The sequence below is a fragment of the Gigantopelta aegis genome, chromosome 9 (genome assembly GCF_016097555.1).
Source record: "Gigantopelta aegis isolate Gae_Host chromosome 9, Gae_host_genome, whole genome shotgun sequence".
In the NCBI taxonomy this organism is placed as follows: domain Eukaryota; kingdom Metazoa; phylum Mollusca; class Gastropoda; order Neomphalida; family Peltospiridae; genus Gigantopelta; species Gigantopelta aegis.
Window position 1 is genome coordinate 56,732,164 of NC_054707.1, and position 21,181 is coordinate 56,753,344.

At 39.4% G+C, this 21,181-nt stretch overlaps 1 protein-coding gene across 1 annotated transcript; it reads left to right on the plus strand.

Annotated features, from left to right (window-relative positions):
* The first annotated feature begins 1,562 nt into the window (after nt 1–1,562).
* LOC121381657 (phospholipase B1, membrane-associated-like) lies at nt 1,563–20,846 on the plus strand. Its single transcript, XM_041510996.1, has 13 exons — nt 1,563–1,623; nt 2,848–2,969; nt 5,655–5,754; nt 7,643–7,701; nt 9,181–9,248; nt 10,021–10,067; nt 11,176–11,284; nt 12,149–12,281; nt 14,559–14,716; nt 15,340–15,508; nt 17,426–17,530; nt 18,685–18,753; nt 20,764–20,846. The coding sequence occupies exons 1-13, from the start codon at nt 1,563–1,565 to the stop codon at nt 20,803–20,805; spliced, it is 1,242 nt and encodes a 413-aa protein (XP_041366930.1). The 3' UTR covers nt 20,806–20,846.
* The last annotated feature ends 335 nt before the right edge of the window (nt 20,847–21,181 follow it).

Below are 21,181 nucleotides of genomic sequence, written 5' to 3' on the forward strand. Positions count from 1 at the left end.
ATTGTTGTGCTTCGAGCGACATCTACCGGTGACATCAGAATACAAACTTTCAAAATTATTTCAAGCAATTGGGACATGGGGATTCCTCATGGTATTTATCGATATAAAACCTGCTTTTTCACTCCATTTGATAAAAACGTGATCTAAGTGTGTTACAGGTTTGTAGATTTACCAAATTGTAATGTATTTTCGCGGGATGGAACTAGGGTGTGCGGCTTTAATGTTTAATTTACAATCAAGAAGACATGGTTTTGTAGGCCACATTTAATTCAGTACAAGCGTTGTACTGTATGTATAATATATACAATGAATGTGGTACAGAATGCTAGTAATACCTTTAACTTTCTGGCGCTATGGATGAGGGGGCGGGATGTGGCCCAGTGGTAAAGCGTTCGCTTGATACGCGATCGGTTTGGGATCGATCCCCGTCGGTGGGGCCCATTGGGCTGGCTTACTTCCATTTGATCGAATTCCCAATTGGTCGAACTGCTAAAACAACAATAGATATGGTTCAATGGTCTTACTGACATGCATGTTGTTACCTCAGTCATTATAATGAACTGTTCCAGATTATTTGGAAACCGATTATTATTGTATAGATGGTATAGATATCGCTTAATGCATAATATATGCAAATATGACAACTATCAAAATAATCCATGTATTAAATGTAAAGAATGTCTGTAATTGATTTACAAAGGTCTCCATCTAAAAATGTTTATTTAACAAAAAGCAAAACATTTTTCAACATTTTAAAATATTCATTCTTTCAAGTACACATACAAGTACAAATGTCCACTTAAGCAGCAGTTTCTTTCAGAATGTTATGTACATTGGTGAATAAACCATTGTCCGTCTAGAATCAAAACTTGTATAAACATGAAGAGGCCATGTTCATTACATACACAAGTAATCAGGTAGCGGTTATATAACAGACGAGTACGTATTTTTCGACCAGTTGGCATTTCGACCAATGGGACGACACCATTGGGCTATTTCTTGCTCCGGCCAATGCACCACGACTGGTATATTAAAGGCCGTGGCATGTGTTTTCCTGTCTGTGGGATAGTGCATATATTATAAAAGATCCCTTGATGCTAATCGAAAAAGAGTAGCTCATGAAGTGGCGACTGCGGGTTTCCTCTCTCAATATCAGTGGTCCATAACCATATGTCCGATGCCACATAACCGTAAATAAAATATGTTGAGTGCGTCGTTAAATAAAACATTTCCTTCTATGGATAAAGATTTTGATTTCATTTATTGTTTGCTGTTACTAGTCCTTTTTTTTTTTTTTTTTTTTTTTTTTTTTTTTTTAATAAAATTTCACTTGCACGGAAATTAAATTTTTACTATTATAGTATTATTGAACAATCATATACACCTTTTATATAAGATATTCTATGGCCCATTTTCATATTTCCTATTAACAATGCTTATCTCCAAACCTTGTTATATTTTGTGTACGTCAGTAAACGGGAGTGGTAAGTAACAATGAAAGTGGGTGGCCGTGGTCGTCATTCTTTCAGTAGCGCTGTTGTCGGAGCTGTCGTGGCGTTAAGATGAACTCCATAGTTGTGTTCTTACTGGGTGTGGCTTGTGTAGCAGCGGTCCCGGAAAAACGTAAGTCGGTAACAGCCTTCTGTACATAAAAACAGATTAATAACATTCGCGTGTTAAGAATATACTGAAACCTTTTTTTATTATAATTATTTTTTAATTTGTTTTTAGCAATTTGGTACTACAGCAATGTTCTTTAAATGTAAGCTCCATTCAATAAAGTTACAGTCCATTCAATAAAGTTACAGTCCATTCAATGTACGGTTTGACCTCAAACAATTGCAAAAGAATTTTTTTTTTGCATTTCATTTTGTACTGAAAATCTCCTGTTACTTATACTGACAAATGATGCATCAATTAAATCCATTGTCAAATTTCACATTTAAATGTTTTTTTATCTATGCACATTTATCAAATTGCACCTGTTCGTAAGAAATAATTCTTACTGTGCTATAAGCAAGACTAGTCAGTGGGGGTATGTATATCTGAGTGTTTTCAGGGTTTTCTTTGCAAAAAGTAAGTCTTTGAGCATTGAACTTGCAAGTACTGATTTGCTTTGAAAACTTGAATAAATATATTTATAATGCATGTTAATCAACCTACCCTGCATCAATTATCGCACCAATAACCTATTTTCAAAAGTTACTAATATTTAAAATTTAAGACTTCAATGTTTGATATGGTTCTATGCCAAATTTGGTAAAAGTTCAGTAGTTATAAACCTGTCGTTGGTAAGGAAAAACTACCGTTTATTTACTCAATGTATAATGAAAACATCAAACTCGATTGTCTGAAAATGGGTGCAGAGAGCAGAATCTGCGGGTTTCCGAAAATGATAACTGGGAAAACAACGTTGATACAAAAAAAATAGTCCTTGCAAAATCGACATTTTTAACTCTTACTCTTTCGTGTATATATATATATATATATATATATATATATATATATATATATATATATATATATATATATATATGTGTGTGTGTGTGTGTGTGTGTGTGTGTGTGTGTGTGTATGCGTGTGTGTGTGTACACTATTGTAACGTAAATAAAACTGCTTTACTTTGTTCACGTTTTAATTACATATTTTATACTATATAGGTGAACTTTGAATTTTATTTTTTAATTACCGCAAAAAACCCACCCCCATAATATTATCTATAACCCCAAGCAATATGCCTGGGAAGGGGTGGTGTGCTGTGGTTCTAAATAATAAAACTCTTACTTAAGGAAACCATTTTAAAAACATATGGAATGGTGTAGCAGTTCTTTCACCTACTGATTACAGCTGTTTCGTCGCCATCCTATCAGCGTTATGTGGAGTTCTTCACCAAGACGCTCCCTAACAGCCCGACTCTGTTGAAAATATGGCAAGAACATCTTAAAAACTACACAGTAGTAGTGGAGGAGGTGAGGTTTTTAATACATACTTACACACTTTCTCACACACACGTACACACGCACACACGCATACACACACACACATATATATGTATAATATGTATATGTATGTATGATCAGGCGCGTATCCAGAATTGTTTTGCAACTAATTAAATGAAAAATATTTAAGTGTCAAGCGGGGTTGTGGGGGAGGGCATCCTCCCCCATTAAAAATATTTTACTATATTACATTTGCGGCACTTTTCTGCTATCTGAAGGACAAAAATGCTCTGTCTAGTGACTGTCAAACTAACCCATTTTAACCTCCAACTTGTCCAACATATGCATCCTCCAAACAAGGAATGACCAGCATATAGTCCAATTGCCATGATTGGCATGGTGTCGCTAGGAAGATGTTTGGTGGTGGTAACTGTTTTGTTGTTCTGATTGAGCTATATATGAAAATGAGTCAAGTTTGTTGAGCATATAATTTTTGGTACAAAAGGACAAAACAAACATTGTGGTTGTTTCAGGATGAATTTTCGGACCATATCGTCAACATTGATGTGACTGTCATAAGACATGTCCATGAGAACAAGCAATGTGAGGCGCTTCTCGCCCATTGTAAAGCGAAGTACAGTATTGTGTCGGCGCACAGCGGAAAAAAGATCTTTCAGCCGCACAGCTGGTCACAGGAATGACACAGGCTATCTGGAGGAGTGTGTATAGATTTGGGTACATGTCTCTGATACACGCATTCAAAGCCATGAGTAGGGAACTGGGTGGATCCTCCACATTGACCCATCTTCCCCGCCATATTTCCAGTTCTGTACGGAGACTCTTGAAGCCGGGTAAATCATCACAGTATGTCTGTAACTTCTCTACAATTGCAGGAAGGTCGGCGATATCTGATTTAGTAATGATGGATGCAATGAGATTCATCATGCCAGATATTACAGTGGTGGATTCAGAGGCAAAGCGCTCACAAAGTTGTGTCTTGACGTCATCAATAAATGGAATGGCCACTGAAATCTTGTAGTATTCGACTGGGGATTGTGCCGGATATATTAAACGATATACGGTTTTTTCCCCTCGCTCAGGAGATAATCTCTCGGGTGTCAAGTTTTTCAGCGAACTCCTGGCAGCAATATCAGTTCGGAGGGCTGCTATGCCATTTTTGTTTACATCCACCAGTGCGGCGTTTGCTGCCATGATAATGATATCACGTTTTTGTCGTCTTATTGTGATTTCACGCAACGGCTGCAGGACATTTTTCAACGCAACTATATACACAATAATTTCAAAGTTGCCAAAACTTGCCACGATACCCTGGACACGAGCTTTGTGTCGCTGTCCCAGTTCAATTTCTCATCGATTAATCTTGATATTTCGTCACCGTCTGCACACATGTGGGTATTGACAATGATGTCGCAAGTCATCTGTATTGACGTGGACAGATCAAGGAAATTACCGATGGATTCCAAGCGTGCTACCCATCTCGTTTTACAAAGTCCTTTTAGTTTATGCTGTCCCATATGCTTGCGAGGTTCCTGCAGTTTCCATTCTCGTGTAGTGGCTAAATCAAGTACACGCTCTAAGAAATGTCGTCGTTTGTGAGACGCACTGAAGAAGAGATAGGTCTCATTTACTTCTGTGATGCATTTTCCGATCTGGGGCAATTCCGATGCTAACACAATTACTAAATTCAACTTATGGCTGTTGCATGGTGTATAAACTGCGTTAGGAACATCTCTACGAAACAAACATTGAAGTCCATGACCATCTGACGACATGGCAGCTGTAGTATGGTAAGTCTGTCATCTTAGGTTTTCTTGATTTAGCAAATTGTTCTTTGATAGTTTCAAACAGATGAACAGATGAACAACCAGAACTCGTTTTAAAATTAGAGATACCGGTTTTTATCATAAATGTTAATTTATTGATATCTGTGATATTTGTATTTTTCACAGCTCTTTACACCGTGTTTTAACTAGATTAATGAATTTTTAAACTGATGTGGATAATCCTTTTGTAATCCTTTTACCATAGTATGACACCAACTAGCCAATATATTTTCGTGTTGGTGTGTCGTTAAACATTCGTTCATTTACTCACTCTTTCATTAAAATAAGTGAAAACAAATTGTCTTGACACCCCCCGTGGATCCGCGCATGTAGTATGTATGTATACATGCATACATACATACATACATACATGCATGTATGTAAACATACACACGTACATACACATATACGTACACTGTGACATACATACACACCAACATAGAAATGCAAAGAACCATAATTCCATCTTAGAAATATAGGAAAAGTAATAATATGTTCATATTGTGTATACATCGTAGGCGCGTGTACATGGATTTTAACAGGAGGGGGTCTAGACTGTGGTCAGCGAAGTTTATAGAGGGGTCGAGTTATGCTCCCTGCCCCCCCCCCCCCCCCCCCCCCCGGAAAAATATATTTTTAAAAAAGGAGAAAATATGCTTGTGCAAGGAGTGGTTTCGACACCTGACACCCCCCCCCCCCCCCCCCCCCCCGCGCACACGCGTGGCATCATTATAATAATGTTTCATCTTATGATAATGGTGGTATTGATGTTATTCTTGGCACACATTATTTTCTGTTCTTCACACAAGAGCTATCTATAAAAGGTATCTGTATGAATTACGTTTTAATGTTTTGTTTTTAATTTGCTCAGTCTAACCGGAGTGACCAGAAGAGGGCGCCACACCGATACAACATCCCTAATTTCCAGTGTCACACATCAAATCCCTGGAACGGGCGACCGGCCGTTTCCGGTAAGTGAACCTTCCCGAATAACATAACTAACGGTCCCCGACCACAAACTACCTGTACACGTATTAACATAATTAATTTATAGATTTTGTTTTGTTTATTTGTCTGACAACTCTCTCACTAATCACTTGCCGGAATGACCAACTGATCAACTGACCGACTGGTTGAACGAACGACAGAGCAATCCATTGGTCGATCAACCGATCATGGACTCAGTAGATTAATGCTAACGTAATGTATGAATTCTTATTTTGTATTTGTCATATAGATCATCTGATGTTAAAAGTTTGTTTTGTTTAATGACACCACTAGAGCACATTGATTTAATAACCATCGTCTATTGGATGTCAAACATTCGGTTATTTCAATTACTATATAGTTTTAGAGAGGAAACCTACTACAGTTTTCATTTAGTAGCAAGTGATTTTTTTATATGGACAATCCCACAGGCAGAATAACACATACCACGGCCTTTGATATACCAGTTATGTTGCACTGGCTGGAATGAGATATAGCCATCACTCTCATAAGTTCTGGTGTTCGGCCAGACCGAGCAGAAAGACGTCTGCTAGACATTAAACCAAATGGCCATGTCGGAAACCAATCAAATAGTTTGCGAACGTTAGCGAAATGTTCTCTGACTGAACTTTAATTTGCTAATGTAGCTCTGATAAAATTATTGTAATGAGCAACCTTTATGACAAAGCAATTCACAGAAAGAAATTAATTTTCAAAGTTCTAACATAAACAAATCATTCCGAAAGAAAGAAAGAAATGCTTTATTTAACGACGCACTCAACACATTTTTATTTACGGTTATATGACGTCAGACATATGGTTAAGAAGGACCACACAGATATTGAGAGAAGAAACCCGCTGTCGCCACTTCATGGGCTACTCTTTTCGATTAGCAGCAAGGGATCTTTTATATGCACCATCCCATAGACAGGATAGCACATACCACGGTCTTTGATGTACCAGTCGTGGTGCACTGGCTGGAGCGAGAAATAGCGCAATGGGCCCACTGACGGGGATCGATTCCAAACCGACCGCGCATCAAGCGAGCGCTGTACCACTGGGCTACGCCTCCCCCCCCCCCCCCCCCCCCCCCCCCCCTCGCCCCAATCATTTCAGTGCTGCTGCTGCAACATATGGTAGAGCTGTCTGCTCAGGTGGTGTGGGTCGTGGGGTCGTTCATTCACGACGGATTCGTATTTTTTGTCTGTCTCTGTCAGTCTGTCTGTCTGTCAGTCTGTCAGTCTCACTTTCTCATTGTCTCTCACTCTTTCCTTTCTTTACCAAATGTCGATATGCATCAAATACCTGCAATTTAAATTTGCTGAGTTGTCGTTATAGAAATATTTCTTTTCTTTGATATCTGTCGCTGCATTCTTTTCACCAAATACCGGCCTCGGTGGCGTCGTGGTTAGGCCATCGGTCTACAGGCTGGTAGGTACTGGGTTCGGATCCCAGTCTAGGCATGGGATTTTTAATCCAGATACCGACTCCAAACCCTGAGTGAGTGCTCCGCAAGGCTCAGTGGGTAGGTGTAAACCACTTGCACTGACCAGTGATCCATAACTGGTCCAACAAAAGCCATAGTTTGTGCTATCCTGTCTGTGGGAAGGGCAAATAAAAGATCCCTTGCTGCCTGTCGTAAAAGAGCAGCCTATGTGGTGACAGCGGGTTTCCTCTAAAAAAAAACCAGTGTCAGAATGACCATATGTTTGACGTCCAATAGCCGATGATAAGATAAAAAATCAATGTGCTCTAGTGGCGTCGTTAAATAAAACAAACTTTACTTTTTTTTCTTTTCAACAAGTTAACATTTCGGATATAACCGTTTTGGTTTCCTTTGCTTTTTATTTACTTTACATTTTGCACTTGCAGTACATGGCCTTCACCCCGGAGACGTCAAGGTCGTCGCAGCTATGGGTGATTCGCTGACTGTACGTATACACTGATTTAATATCTTATAAATTGTGGACCGGGAGCAAGCTGATTTTTGTCCAAATTAAACGAAAATACCCGAATCTGGACAACTGTATTCATATCTACATGCAAAACGGGGTTCCAAACGAATAACTACGCATTTTTACATTGATTACAATTAGTATTGCGAGTAGAAAGAGGGAATTACACATGGTGAAACGTGGGGGGGGGGGGGGGGGGGGGGGGAGAGGAAGTTGATCCCCCTGATCTCTGTCTCGTACGCTTATGTGCGCTAGAGGTCCTGTCTGTGACACATCTGTGGCGGGAAATTCGAAGGCAAGTACCCAAGACAGACATGTTTGAACCGTCAGTGGATATCAAATAGTTGAACGATTGATCACTAGCGGTGCGAATTATCGTACGATTGATCACCCTCAGTGGACCAACAGTCCGTCCCACAGGGAACGTCTTTTTTGATATTATGGAATTTACTACAAGTTATTTATTTCTGACCAGATTGTTGTGTAACTTGCACACACAAACAGTATTTGTTTGTTATTTCTTCTTACGTCATACCAAACTGATATTATTAAAAAAAAAAAAAAGTTTGTAGAAGGATGGGACGGATTATAGTCCATACGAAAGACAAATTCCTGCTATTCGATTGGAGTAGCACATATGTGTGAACGAATTCGCCGATTCACACACTTTGCTATTGATTTTTGTTTGTTCATATCCCCATGAACGTAAAAGAAATAAGTGAATATTCTAATAATTATACTAAAATTATAAAACTGATTGAAACAAAACTATTTTATACTCGTCATTTTGTAGATAGTTTTTCTAACACACGTCTCCAGAAAATCAATCCTTAGAGCTCTCTAAAGCTCTCTAAAGCTCCCTTCAATGATTTATTTTCTTGAGACTCCATCAAGACCGAGAAAAACCATCAACAAAAAGACTAGTGCCAGAAACTATTATTCTACTAGCGGGAAACAGGCGGTGTGTTATGCTAGAGTCATACTGTCATCTGGCACGACGAAGTTGGCCAACTTGACGGTTACGTTGTAATTTCCCCAATTGCCGACTTACGATTGGTGCGCTCAGATTAACAATTAATTGGTCTTTAGAGACGTAAACGACGAGAATCGAATTGTAAGAGCGCTCAGACTAGCAACTAGACAGTCGTAGAAGTCGTGACAGCAGAAAGTTAGCTAACTTTGTGCTGGCATTTGGTAGTCTGAGTCTAGCATTAAAATGCTTCTATATGAGCAAATACATGTTTGTACAGGCGAGAATGGGTGATGTGTTTCAATGTTCCTAGTTCGCTACATGTATACATATTTCTACGGGCAATGTTTCGAGTTTTTTTTTGTTGCTTTTTATAAAAAAAAAATATTTTTTTATTATTATTATTATTTTATTTTTTTTGTCTTATCACATAAATTTTGTTTTGTTTACGGGCGATATGTTCAATGTTTTCTATCTTTGTACAGGCGGGAAACGGCATTGATGCGGACAATATTATTGGAGATTTAGTTGAATACCGTGGACTCTCGTGGAGGTGAGACTTTAAGTATGCACAGTTCTCCATAATGACTGAAGAGAGAGAGAGAGAGAGAGAGAGAGAGAGAGAGAGAGAGAGAGAGAGAGAGAGAGAGAGAGAGAGAGAGAGAGAGAGAGAGAGAGAGAGAGAGAGAGAGAGAGAGAGAGAGACAGACAGACAGACAGACAGACAGACAGACAGACACAGACAGACAGAGACAGAGAGACAGAGAGACAGAAAGAGAGGCGACAAAGAGTGAGAGAGAAAAAAGAGTGAGAGAGAGAGAGAGAGAGAGAGAGAGAGAGAGAGAGAGAGAGAGAGAGAGAGAGAGAGAGGAGACAGAGAGAGAGAGAGAGAGAGAGAGAGAGAGAGAGAGAGAGAGAGAGAGTAGCCGTCCATATGGTTACATTTGGTTTACATAAAAAGTAAATTTTACAAATTCTTCAAGGATTTAGTTCATGAACAAGACAACAGGCCGTTTGTGAACGAATATACCAGTCAACCTGATATTTCTGTACGTACAATATATGTTCTGTGGCATATAATTTTTTTCACACTAACATTTTAACAGTAATTGACCAGTTGTGTTTCAAAACTATAATTTTTTTTAGAAATAGTAAAATAATGAAGCCATTTAATAACAACTGATTGCTGGGAAATTATGAAACATTACATTTCAGTAAAGATGACATTACATTACAAGTTACATGTACAGTATTGTTTGAGGTCATAACGTTTTGCGTAATTTTTGATCATTTATTTATATTTTGTTCCGTTTGATTTCACACAGCATCGGAGGTGACGGTACTCTGGACAGTGGAATCTTGACTTTTCCAAGTAAGGTCATAAAATATTTGTTCAGTAGAAAGAAATGTATACAATTGTGACATATATTTAAAATGTATACACTGGTGGAAAGGAAATATTTGTTTACTTACCTCTCAACACTAAACATAACATGTTATATTACGTACGGATAGTTCGTGTCTAACAACATTATTTCAACACATGCTACTCGTGCCCAAAAGCAGCAAGGGATCTTTTATACACTCTCCGATGGGCAGGACAGTACGTACCGTGGTATTTGATATACAAGTCGTGGAGCACTGTTTTAGGACGACTCACAAACCGAGTCCATGGAGGGCAATCTTTCTGACGAGTCACCGCTCGGGTGCCCTACTACTGAGCTGCACTTCACCCTATTACAAAGTTAAAGTTTTTTTTTTTGTCTTTAACGACACCACTAGAGCACATTTATTTTATTAATCATCGGCTACTGGATGTCAAACATTTGGTAATTTAGAGAAAACCCGCTATATTTTCCATTAGTAACAAGGGATCTTTCATATGTACCATCCCACAGACAGGGTAACACATACCACGGCTTTTGATATACCACTTGTGATGCACTGGCTGGAACGAGAAATAGCCCAAATGGGCCTACCGAAGGGGATCGATCCCAAACCGGCCAGTGGGCTACATGTACGTCCCGCCCCGCATTGTTCAGTGTTACTGCACAAACCATCATAAGGAGGGAGCGGGGCCGGGGATGTTGGATTGGAGGGTACAAATACAACCTATAAAATACATTACAATCATTTGGCGTAAGGATGCACCATCCAGGTGATCGTTTCTCGAACTGAAGGAAGGAAGAAATGTTTTATTTAATGGCGCACTCATCACATTTTAATTACTGTTATATGGCGTCGGACATATGATGAAGAACCACACATATATGATGAGAGAGAAAACCCGCTGTCGCCACGCAATGTGCTAAGCAAGGGATCTTTTATATGCGACATCCCACAGACAGGATAGTACATAACACGGTCTTTGTTACACCAGTTGTGGGGCACTGGCTGGAGCGAGAAATAGCCCAATGGGCCCCAATGATTTCTGGAACTGCTCTAAATGTGTGTAATTATTTACTGTGTATTTTTTCCAGACATACTTAAGAAATTTGGAAACGGCCTGTTCGGTTATTCTCTGAACACTGGGGCGAGAAATTCCGCTGACTCTCGCTTCAACTTCGCCGACCCCGGAGACACTTCACAGTAAGCTCTTTATAGGATAGGAGTGGCGTGGGTATCAAAGGAGGTGTGCTGGATATCAAGGGGTTGGGGTGAGCGTCAAAGTCTCAACATCACCGAGCCTGGGGACATTTCACAGTAAGATTTTTATCGAATGGGGATAGCGTGCGTATCAAAGGAGGTAAGTTGAGTATCAAAGGAGGTGGGTTGGGTATCAAGGGGTGTCAAAGTCTCTCAACGGAGTAGAAAGGGCACTAGCGTCCACTGACTTTCGTTCTAAAGCTCAGTTCCAGTAAAATGGGCTAGGGCGTCTCAGATTGCGACTGTTTTCCCCGTAAAAATTGTCGTTGCACTGCAATTTTCTTTGGCTATCTCTGACCCTCCGTGGGGTGTTAGTGATTACAGGAGAACCGAACTTAAAACGAATGTTCTGTAAAGCCTTTGTTCCCATAAAATCTGTAACATGAGATACATGGTTGCAGACCATCGCAAATGGTTGCCGTTGCCGACCAGATGTAGATATATACTGATGGAACGAAATACGGCAACACATTGCATTGGTACCAAATTCAATTCACTACTTGAGTAGTTATGTCTGTATAAAAGACAGAGATGTACCGGGTAATTAAGAATAAAATGCCAATACTATGGAATTGACTGCCAATCACACGGTAAAATTCCTAATTCCTCATTTCTTCTCGCTGTGGCAGCTCCTATATATATCAACTTCTTTTGATGTCCACCTCAACAAACCAATCCTTGTCTCCATAACCACTAGTAATACGAATGTGAAAAAAGATATTTCTGTTTTCACGTAGTTTACTTAACTAGGAATTCCGTAGGAATTAAACCCAGCTAAAGTTGAGTGTTTTGTATATTTTATTTCAGTGACATGCCAGGCCAGGCAAGAATGCTGGTGGACAAGCTGAAAAGCGACGTAAACATCGACTACCACAACGACTGGAAAGTGATCACGCTGTTCGTGGGCGGTAACGACATGTGTGACGCCTGCCACGACAAGGTACGGCATTTCAGGCGTGTACAATTGGTCTATTGGGGTACTGTTATATATGTTTGATTGCTATGTCAAAGTATTTGATATATCTTTTTCTTGAATTTTGCAGCAAAACGGATCTTATTTATAATTTAGAATTTAGATTAATTTAAGGTCAATATTAGCTAGTCATATGACTGACATAAATGTACCTATCATATGTGCAGAATAATGAATAATGACGATAAACGGACACCTCATTTACATCAGCCTAAGTACAAATTTCTTTCTTGTTTGTTTTAGTAGCACATACTTTTGGGAGTCTGTTTTGTTGTAACAAACTATTTACTACTACACGTTGTCGGAATAGACCAACGTTACGGGTTTACACCTTTGATCAGCACCCGTCGGTGGCCCCATTTGGCTATTTCTCGTTCCAGCCAGTGCACCACGACTGGTTTTTCAAAGGCCGTGGTATGTACTACCCTGTCTGTGGGATGGTGCATATAAAAGATCCCTTGCTGCTAATCGAAAAGAGTAGCCCATGAAGTGGCAACAACGGGTTTCCTCTCTCAATATTTGTGTGGTCCTTAACCATATGTTTGACGCCATATAACCGTAAATAAAATGTGTTGACTGCGTCGTTAAATAAAACATTTCTTTTTTTGATCAGCAAGTGTTTTTCTTTCGTTACCTAGCTTTTCTTAACCCACAGAATTGGCAATGTATTCAACAGTCAGACGTGCAAAAACCAAATGTGAAAAGAAAGTTTGTCACTAGCATCATTAACTTCTTAAATAAATTAATACAAGTGACACTACTAGGAAACGAGAGAAAAACCCCCAATTCTTATGTAAAACCTCATTTATCAGTGTAACTCAGACGGCCACTCTATATAGCATTAGTATCTAAAACAACAAGCAGGTTGTATATTGAGAAAGTGCACGCAGTTTAATTGCAGGTTCTATGTTGATAGTGTACTTGTAATTCAAAGGTCGTAAATTAAGAATATACATGTAATTCCAGGTCGTATATTAAAAGTTTACGTGCAGGTTGTATATTAAGAATGTATTTAATTCCAGGTCGTATATTAAGAATGTGCATGTAATTCCAGGTCATATAATAAGAATGCACATGTAATTCCAAGTTGTATATTAAGAATGCACGTGTAATTCCAGGTCGTATATTAAGAATATATATGTAATTTCAGGTCGTATATTAAGAATGTATATGTAATTCCAGGTCGTATATTAAGAATGTATATGTAATTCCAGGTCGTATATCAAGAACGTATGTGTAATTCCAGGTCATATATTAAGAATGTACATGTACATGTAACTCCAGGTCGTGTATTAAGAATGTATATGTAATTCCAGGTCGTATATTACGAATGTACGTGTAATTCCAAGTCGTATATTAAGAATGTACGTGTAATTCCGGGTCGTATATTAAGAATGTACATGTAATTCCAAGTCATATATTAAGAATGTACATGTAATTCCAGGTCATATATTAAGAATGTACGTGTAATTCCAAGTCGTATATTAAGAATGTACGTGTAATTCCAAGTCATATATTAAGAATGTACATGTAATTCCAAGTCATATATTAAGAATGTACATGTAATTCCAAGTCATATATTAAGAATGTACGTGTAATTCCAGGTCGTATATTAAGAATGTGCATGTAATTCCAGGTCGTGTATTAAGAATGTACATGCAATTCCAGGTCGTATAATAAGAATGCACATGTAATTCCAAGTCGTATATTAAGAATGTGCATGCAATTCCAGGTCGTATATTAAGAATGTAAGTGTAATTCCAAGTCGTATATTAAGAATGTACATGTAATTCCAGGTCGTATATTAAGAATGTACATGTAATTCCAGGTCGTATAATAAGAATGCGCATGTAATTCCTGGTCGTATAATAAGAATGTGCATGTAATTCCAGGTCGTATATTAAGAATGCACATGCAATTCCAAGTCGTATATTAAGAATGTGCATGTAATTCCAGGTCGTATATTAAGAATGCACATGTAATTCCTGGTCGTATATTAAGAATGCACATGTAATTCCTGGTCGTATATTAAGAATGCACATATAATTCCAGGTCGTATATTAAGAATGCACGTGTAATTCCAGGTCGTATATTATGAATGTGCGTGTAATTCCAGGTTGTATATTAAGAATGTGTGTGTAATTCCAGGTCGTATATTAAGAATGTGCGTGTAATTCCAGGTCGTATATTAAGAATGTACATGTAATTCCAGGTCGTATATTAAGAATGTACGTGTAATTCCAGGTTAAGTTCAGCGCCGCCTCGTATGGTGGCAATATCCAGAGCGCCCTAGACATTCTGCACAGGGAGGTTCCCAAGGCGTTTGTCAACGTTGCTCAGATCTTCGACATCGCCCCCGTGGCTGCCCTCAGTACCGGCTTCTTCTGTTCATTTGTCCATGCGTAAGTATCACTTAGTTCTAAGTGCGGACCGGAACGTAACCCAGTCCTAAAGCGCTAACCTGGTGTGCGGTCGGTCTAGTTAGTATCCAGAATCAATCCCCGTCGGTGGGACCATTTGGGCTATTTCTCGTGGACAGCCATTGCTATCCTGTCTGTGGTATGGTACATATAATAAAAAGAGTCGTTACTCCTAATCGGCAGCGAGTTTCTATTCGTTATCTTTGTGGTCTTTAACATTTTTCATAGTGCGACGTTAACTAAGAGTTATAGGACAAAAAGCATATTCAGTTATTTATCAAACAATTAATTAATTATCCAATAGATTTACATGCATTCCATGTACTATTATTAATATTTTGTAAAATTAATATTTTGTATAACATCTTTAGCGCCTGGAAACTTCATTTAACGCGAAGATCAAAGTAGCAAACATAGTAGGTTTTTTCATTTGCTTTAATATTTCCCCTCCGTTCAAAAAAGCTTCCATTGACTAGTTACCAGAAAGACGGTATATAATAGATCGTGTATATCATTAAATGTGTCAATAAATACATAGTATAAATATAACTATAATAATTCAGTTTCGGGTTTCCAGTACACTGGTTTTGTGTTTGGTTTCGTAGTCTGGTGTGCGACTGCGGGAACGACAAGGCCAACGCCGGTTGGTTGAAGCAGCTGTCTCGGGAGTACCAGGCCGAAATCGACCGAATCGTCGGCTCGGGACGTTACGACACCAGGGACGACTTCACCGTTGTCGTGCAGCCTTTCTTCCGGAACACAGAGCCGCCGCCAGTGGTAGGTAGTCGCCCAATCTAATTAAAATTAGCTACACTGGTTAATTACCTGTGGATCTAACAGCACCCCGTTGGAACTCATGTCCAGTTGACCTTTCATTCGACCAATCAAAACCTTTCTTGCAAAATCATGCCAGTGATTTGAAAAGAATTTTAAAACATTCGGGATTATGCCGAGGGTATACGAAATGATTCGGGTGAATTACGAAGTATGCAGGAAACTAATTTCAATATAAAATTTTATATCAAATTCGTTTCAAGACGAAAAAAACCCACCGTGATGGTATAGCCATAAAATCTGTTTATACTAGTATACAATCCAGAGTTTATTACTGCACTTTTCCCCCTTTTTTAAATGTTGAAATAGACCAATAAGTTCGCCTATTGCAGAAATAGTCTCGCCCGATAGGTTTAGAATTTGTATGCTCCCGAATAACGCTATAAAAGGCGAAGTGTAATTGGTCGATATTTAAATTGTTATTTATAATAAAAGTAAAGTTTGTTTTATTTAATGACGCCACTAGAGGACATTGATTTTTTATCTTATCATCGGCTATTGGACGTCAAACATATGGTCATTCTGACACTGTTTTTTAGAGGAAACCCGTTGTCTCCACATAGGCTACTCTTTTACGACAGGCAGCGAGGGATCTTTTATTTGCGCTTCCCACAGGCAGGATAGCAGAAACCATGGCTTTTGTTGAACCAGTTATGGATCACTCACTCAGGGTTTGGAGTCTGTATCTGGATTAAAAATCCCATGCCTCGACTGGGATCCGAATCCAGTACCTACCAGCCTGTAGACCGATGGCCTAATCATGACGCCACCGAAGCCGGTGTGTTATTTATAGATGAAATGTCATCTGGACATGGGAGTCCACGCAATGCTGTTAGATCTACTGGTAGACCAGAAGAGCTAATTTTAATCAGATTGGTAGTCTCCTTGCCCGAGTATTCTGCATAGAGCGACCATGACCGTACAAATGTCCGTCTAACTCTCGAACGGCAAAGTACTCGAGCTAGTAGTCGCCGTGCCGCAATGAGTGATGGGCATATTACTTCATAATTGATGAGCAAAGTTTAGGCTAAAAAAAGAAGTTTGTTTTGTTTAAAGACACCACTAGAGCACATTGATTTATTAATCATCGGCTATTGGATTTCAAACATATGGTAATTTTTTAGGAAACCCGCTACATTTTTTTCATTAGTAGCAAGGGATCTTTTATATGCACCATCCCGTAGACAGGATAGCACATACCACGGTCTTTGGTATACCAGTCGTGGTGCACTGGCTGGAACGAGAAATAGTCCAATGGGCCCACCGATGTAGATCGATCCTAGACCGACCGAGCATCAAGCGTGTGCTTTACCACTGAGCTACATCCCGCCCCCAAGTTTAGGCTAGAACATGAAACATGTCCTATAGTTCGTCCCACAGAGAACGCTTTTTCATCATACTATCATTTATTTATGAACTGATTGTTTTTTAAATTGCACACAGAAATAGTTGGGTTGGGGGTGTGTGGGGTTTTTTGGTGAGGTTTTTGTGTGGTTTTTGTTATTCCCAAAACATTTTTACTTCTCTTCTTACGTCAAACCAAACTGAAATTATTTACCCCAAAAAACTATTTGTAGGAGGATGGGGCAGACTATAGACTACCAGCAGTATGGAGCTGGTAGCAGTTTTATAGAAGAGGTCAAGTTGTTATGATGACCTTTTTATTTCAGTTTAATATCTTTAAAGAAACCTTTTCCGTTTCATATCGACGACCTGATATTCACAATTAAAGTTGTTTATTTGGTTAGCATTTCGATTATCAGAGACAGAGAGAGAAAAGTTCTCAGTAGTGTTAGAATCTCGACGGGTCGAAAGTAAGAATCATGGTCCTGACAGTGTTTGGGTTTTGTGTTGTAGGAAGGTGGATCGGGAGACATCGACATGACCTACTTTTCGCCCGACTGTTTCCATTTCTCTGGTAAAGGACATGGAGCTGCCGCTCTCTCTCTGTGGAACAACATGGTAAATAAAACTGTTCTTCCACCTCTCTCCCTCCCTTCTACCTCTCTCGCTTCCTCTGCATCTGTCTCTGTCTGTCTGTCTGTCTGTGTGTGTGTGTGTGTGTCTCTCTCTCTCTCTCTCTCTCTCTCTCTCTCTCTCTCTCTCTCTCTCTCTCTCACTGCCCCCTTCCTTCCCCCCTATCTTACTCTTCATCGGACTCCGTCTGTCTGTCTGTCTCTGTCTGTCTGTCTGTCTGTCTGTCTGTCTCTCTCTCTCTCAATCTCTCTCTCTCTCTCTCTCTCTCTCTCTCTCTCTCTCTCTCTCTCTCTCTCTTTCACTGCCCCCTTCCTTCCCCCTATCTTACTCTTCATCGGACTCCGTCTGTCTGGCTGTCTGGCTGTCTGTCTCTCTCTCTCTGTCTCTCTCTCTCTCTCTCTCTCTCTCTCTCTCTCTCTCTCTCTCTCACTGCCCCCTTCCTTCCCCCTATCTTACTCTTCATCGGACTCCGTCTGTCTGTCTGTCTGTCTGTCTGTCTGTCTCTCTCTCTCTCTCTCTCTCTCTCTCTCTCTCTCTCTCTCTCTCTCTTTCACTGCCCCCTTCCTTCCCCCTATCTTACTCTTCATCGGACTCCGTCTGTCTGTCTGTTTGTCTGTCTCTCTCTCTGTCTCTGTCTCTGTCTCTCTCTCTCTCTCTCTCTCTCTCTCTTTCACTGCCCCCTTCCTTCCCCCCTATCTTACTCTTCATCGGACTCCGTCTGTCTGTCTGTCTCTCTCTCTCTCTGTCTCTCTCTCTTTCACTGCCCCCTTCCTCCCCCTCCCTATCTTACTCTTCATCGGACTCCGTCTGTCTGTCTGTCTGTCTGTCTCTCTGTCTGTCTGTCTCTCTCTCTCTCTCTCTCTCTCTCTCTCTCTCTCTCTCTCTCTCTCTCTCTCTCTCTCTCTCTCTCTCTCGCCATACACATCTCTGAGGGCGAGGCATAGTGGATTTACATTTCGTGAATTCCATCTTCTACAGATATACAATTTCAAATTTTGTATTGATTTAGATAAACAAAATAAATTACATTAAATACATTGTCTAAGCCCTATGTATTATTGCGCAATAAGGCCTACCAACTGAATGCGTTGAAGCATTAAAGATACATGTATAATAATATTCAATACCATTTGTTTCAGCTGGAAACTGTTGGACACAAACAAAACGAATGGCACTTGAATCAACCGTTCCATTGTCCATCATCATTTGTAAGTATTTTTACAAATATGTTCATGTTATATTTTAGAGCAAATATAAATGTATAGCAACTTGTTATTACTAGGAGATGTAATTTGTAAGTTTCGTTCCATAACAGTATTCATTATTTACAAAAGGGGATTTATTCGCACCTCCACGCCACCCCGCCAACACTCAGTCGATAATTTGACATACTTCCACTATACTTGTGTTTATTTTCTTTATACGTCACGTTTGTTGTTATTTAAAGTTACAAACCCTAGACTACGGAATATTTATCACTATTAGAGCAGTTTTTAATAATTGAAATCAGAAATTATTTAGATTTTATTGTTTAGATTATCCATATCCGTACACCTAAAGTGATTCTGGTCATCCTGGTGTTTCTAATAATACGAAATACATTTTTCATATTTTTAAAAACGCATATGGGCGAAACGTAGCCCAGTGGTGAAGCGCTCGCTTGATGCGCGGTCGGTTTGGGATCGATCCCCGTCAGTGAGCCCATTGGGCTATTTCTCGCTCCAGCCAGTGCACCACGACTGGTACACCCAAGGCCGTGGTATGTGCTATCCTGTCTATGGGATGGTGCATATAAAAGATCTCTTGCTGCTAATCGAAAAGAGTAGCCCATGAAGTAGCGACAGCGGGTTTCCTCTCTCAATATATTTGTGGTCCTTAACCATATGTCTGACGCCATATAACTGTAAATAAAATGTGTTGAGTGCATCGTTTAATAAAACATTTCCCTCCTTTCCTTCCTTTTAAAAACGCGCGTACTTCTGAGAAGTAATGGAGACGAACTCTAAAAGTTTACTTTTAAAAGGTATTTTCCCGTTTCAACATCACTGACTCTTGTTTCACTCTAGATCTGTTGTAACTTTAGACAGTTAATTGTGTTACAGGTTTGTAGATTAACCAAACTTAGCGTCCATTTTCACGGGTCAAACTAGGCTCTGCGACTTTAAGGTGTCTTATATTCCGTGCCCTCGATACTAATAACAAAAGAAAGTACATCACCAGCCATCGGTTTATAGGTTGGTTGGTAGTATATTCCTCCGATGTCTTCGGAGCACCGCAGAAACTGCGTCAATTCATATTTATCTTACATGTATACATAAAACAATATTTCCTGTGGCACAGAATTCGGATTTCTAGTTTATTTTTTAATTAATTAATTAATTTATTTATTTATTTATTTATTGTTTTTACAAACTAATTGATGATCTGCTGAAACGGTATTTGGCACAAGATTTAAAATAGCATAACACACATCTCGCATACTTACAACTCCGTTGCTAACGTTATTTTTACCAGAATTGAATTGAACAGTCATCATAATACACCCAAGGCAATCGGTAGGGCACGGAAGTACACGTACATACGTCATTCACGCTTCGGGCAGAATGTTCCATGTTTTCTTGTTGGTCAGATATATATAAACACATTTTTATTGTACTTCCGTTCCCCACTATAACTTGTAAAATATGTCAGATTTATTAAAATATACAAAATGTAGCTATATATAGCAGCTTGTCATGTGTCAGTAGCCTAACACTTTAGAAGAGGACACTCGAGTTATGCCCCTTCGTATACTATGGAATATTTAACTTGCTCAGATACTGTACTATGAACGACTACGTAATATGTGAGTGTGCGTGTGCAAAGATAACTTGACTATGTATCAGAGCCACTGAAGAGATTTTTAAACGTGATGGGGTTGGGGGAAGGGGTCGGATAACAGCTAGAGGCTTCCGAGGGTATGCATTTTTTTAGCATTCTTGAACATTTTACTTTTAAACCAGATTTTCTATCATTTTATAAAACATTTTCAGTAAATTTTGTTGTGTTTAAAGACACTATTACAATATATTATTTTATAAGTGGGCTTATTATATGTATGTGATTGGCATAGAAGAGGACGCTGTATTCCCCGGCCAGCCCATACCCAAGCAAATATGAACGTCCAGCAGTTCACAGCTATTTAGTATCTATAATGATTTCTCTGTTTTATTTTTCAGTTTGGACACGATCATGAATTCTTTACGACCAGTAATAATTAAGTGACCATGTATAAATGTAACAATAAAGCCTAACAGATAAAGGTTTTCTTATTCTTGTGTACCATAAGACGGGGTTTGTATGTGGAGGACTGGTGGGTCCGCTAAATTTATATTAATATATGCCTATATATCTACTGCGGGTTAGATACAGACAGTGAGAGATCGTAGTGACAATAGGCGTATGAGCTCCCATTTTTTGTAGGCCAGCTCATTTTGGCCGAACATTCATCTCCATCGTGTTTGCTCGAATGCGATGATTTCATCCAGGGGAGGGGGAGGTTTGCAATGAATCCCACTGACCCCCCCCCCCCCCCCCCCCCCCCCCCCCCCCCCCCCCCCCGCCTTCGCCTCGCCTGTGGTGAATCACTGCAGGTGT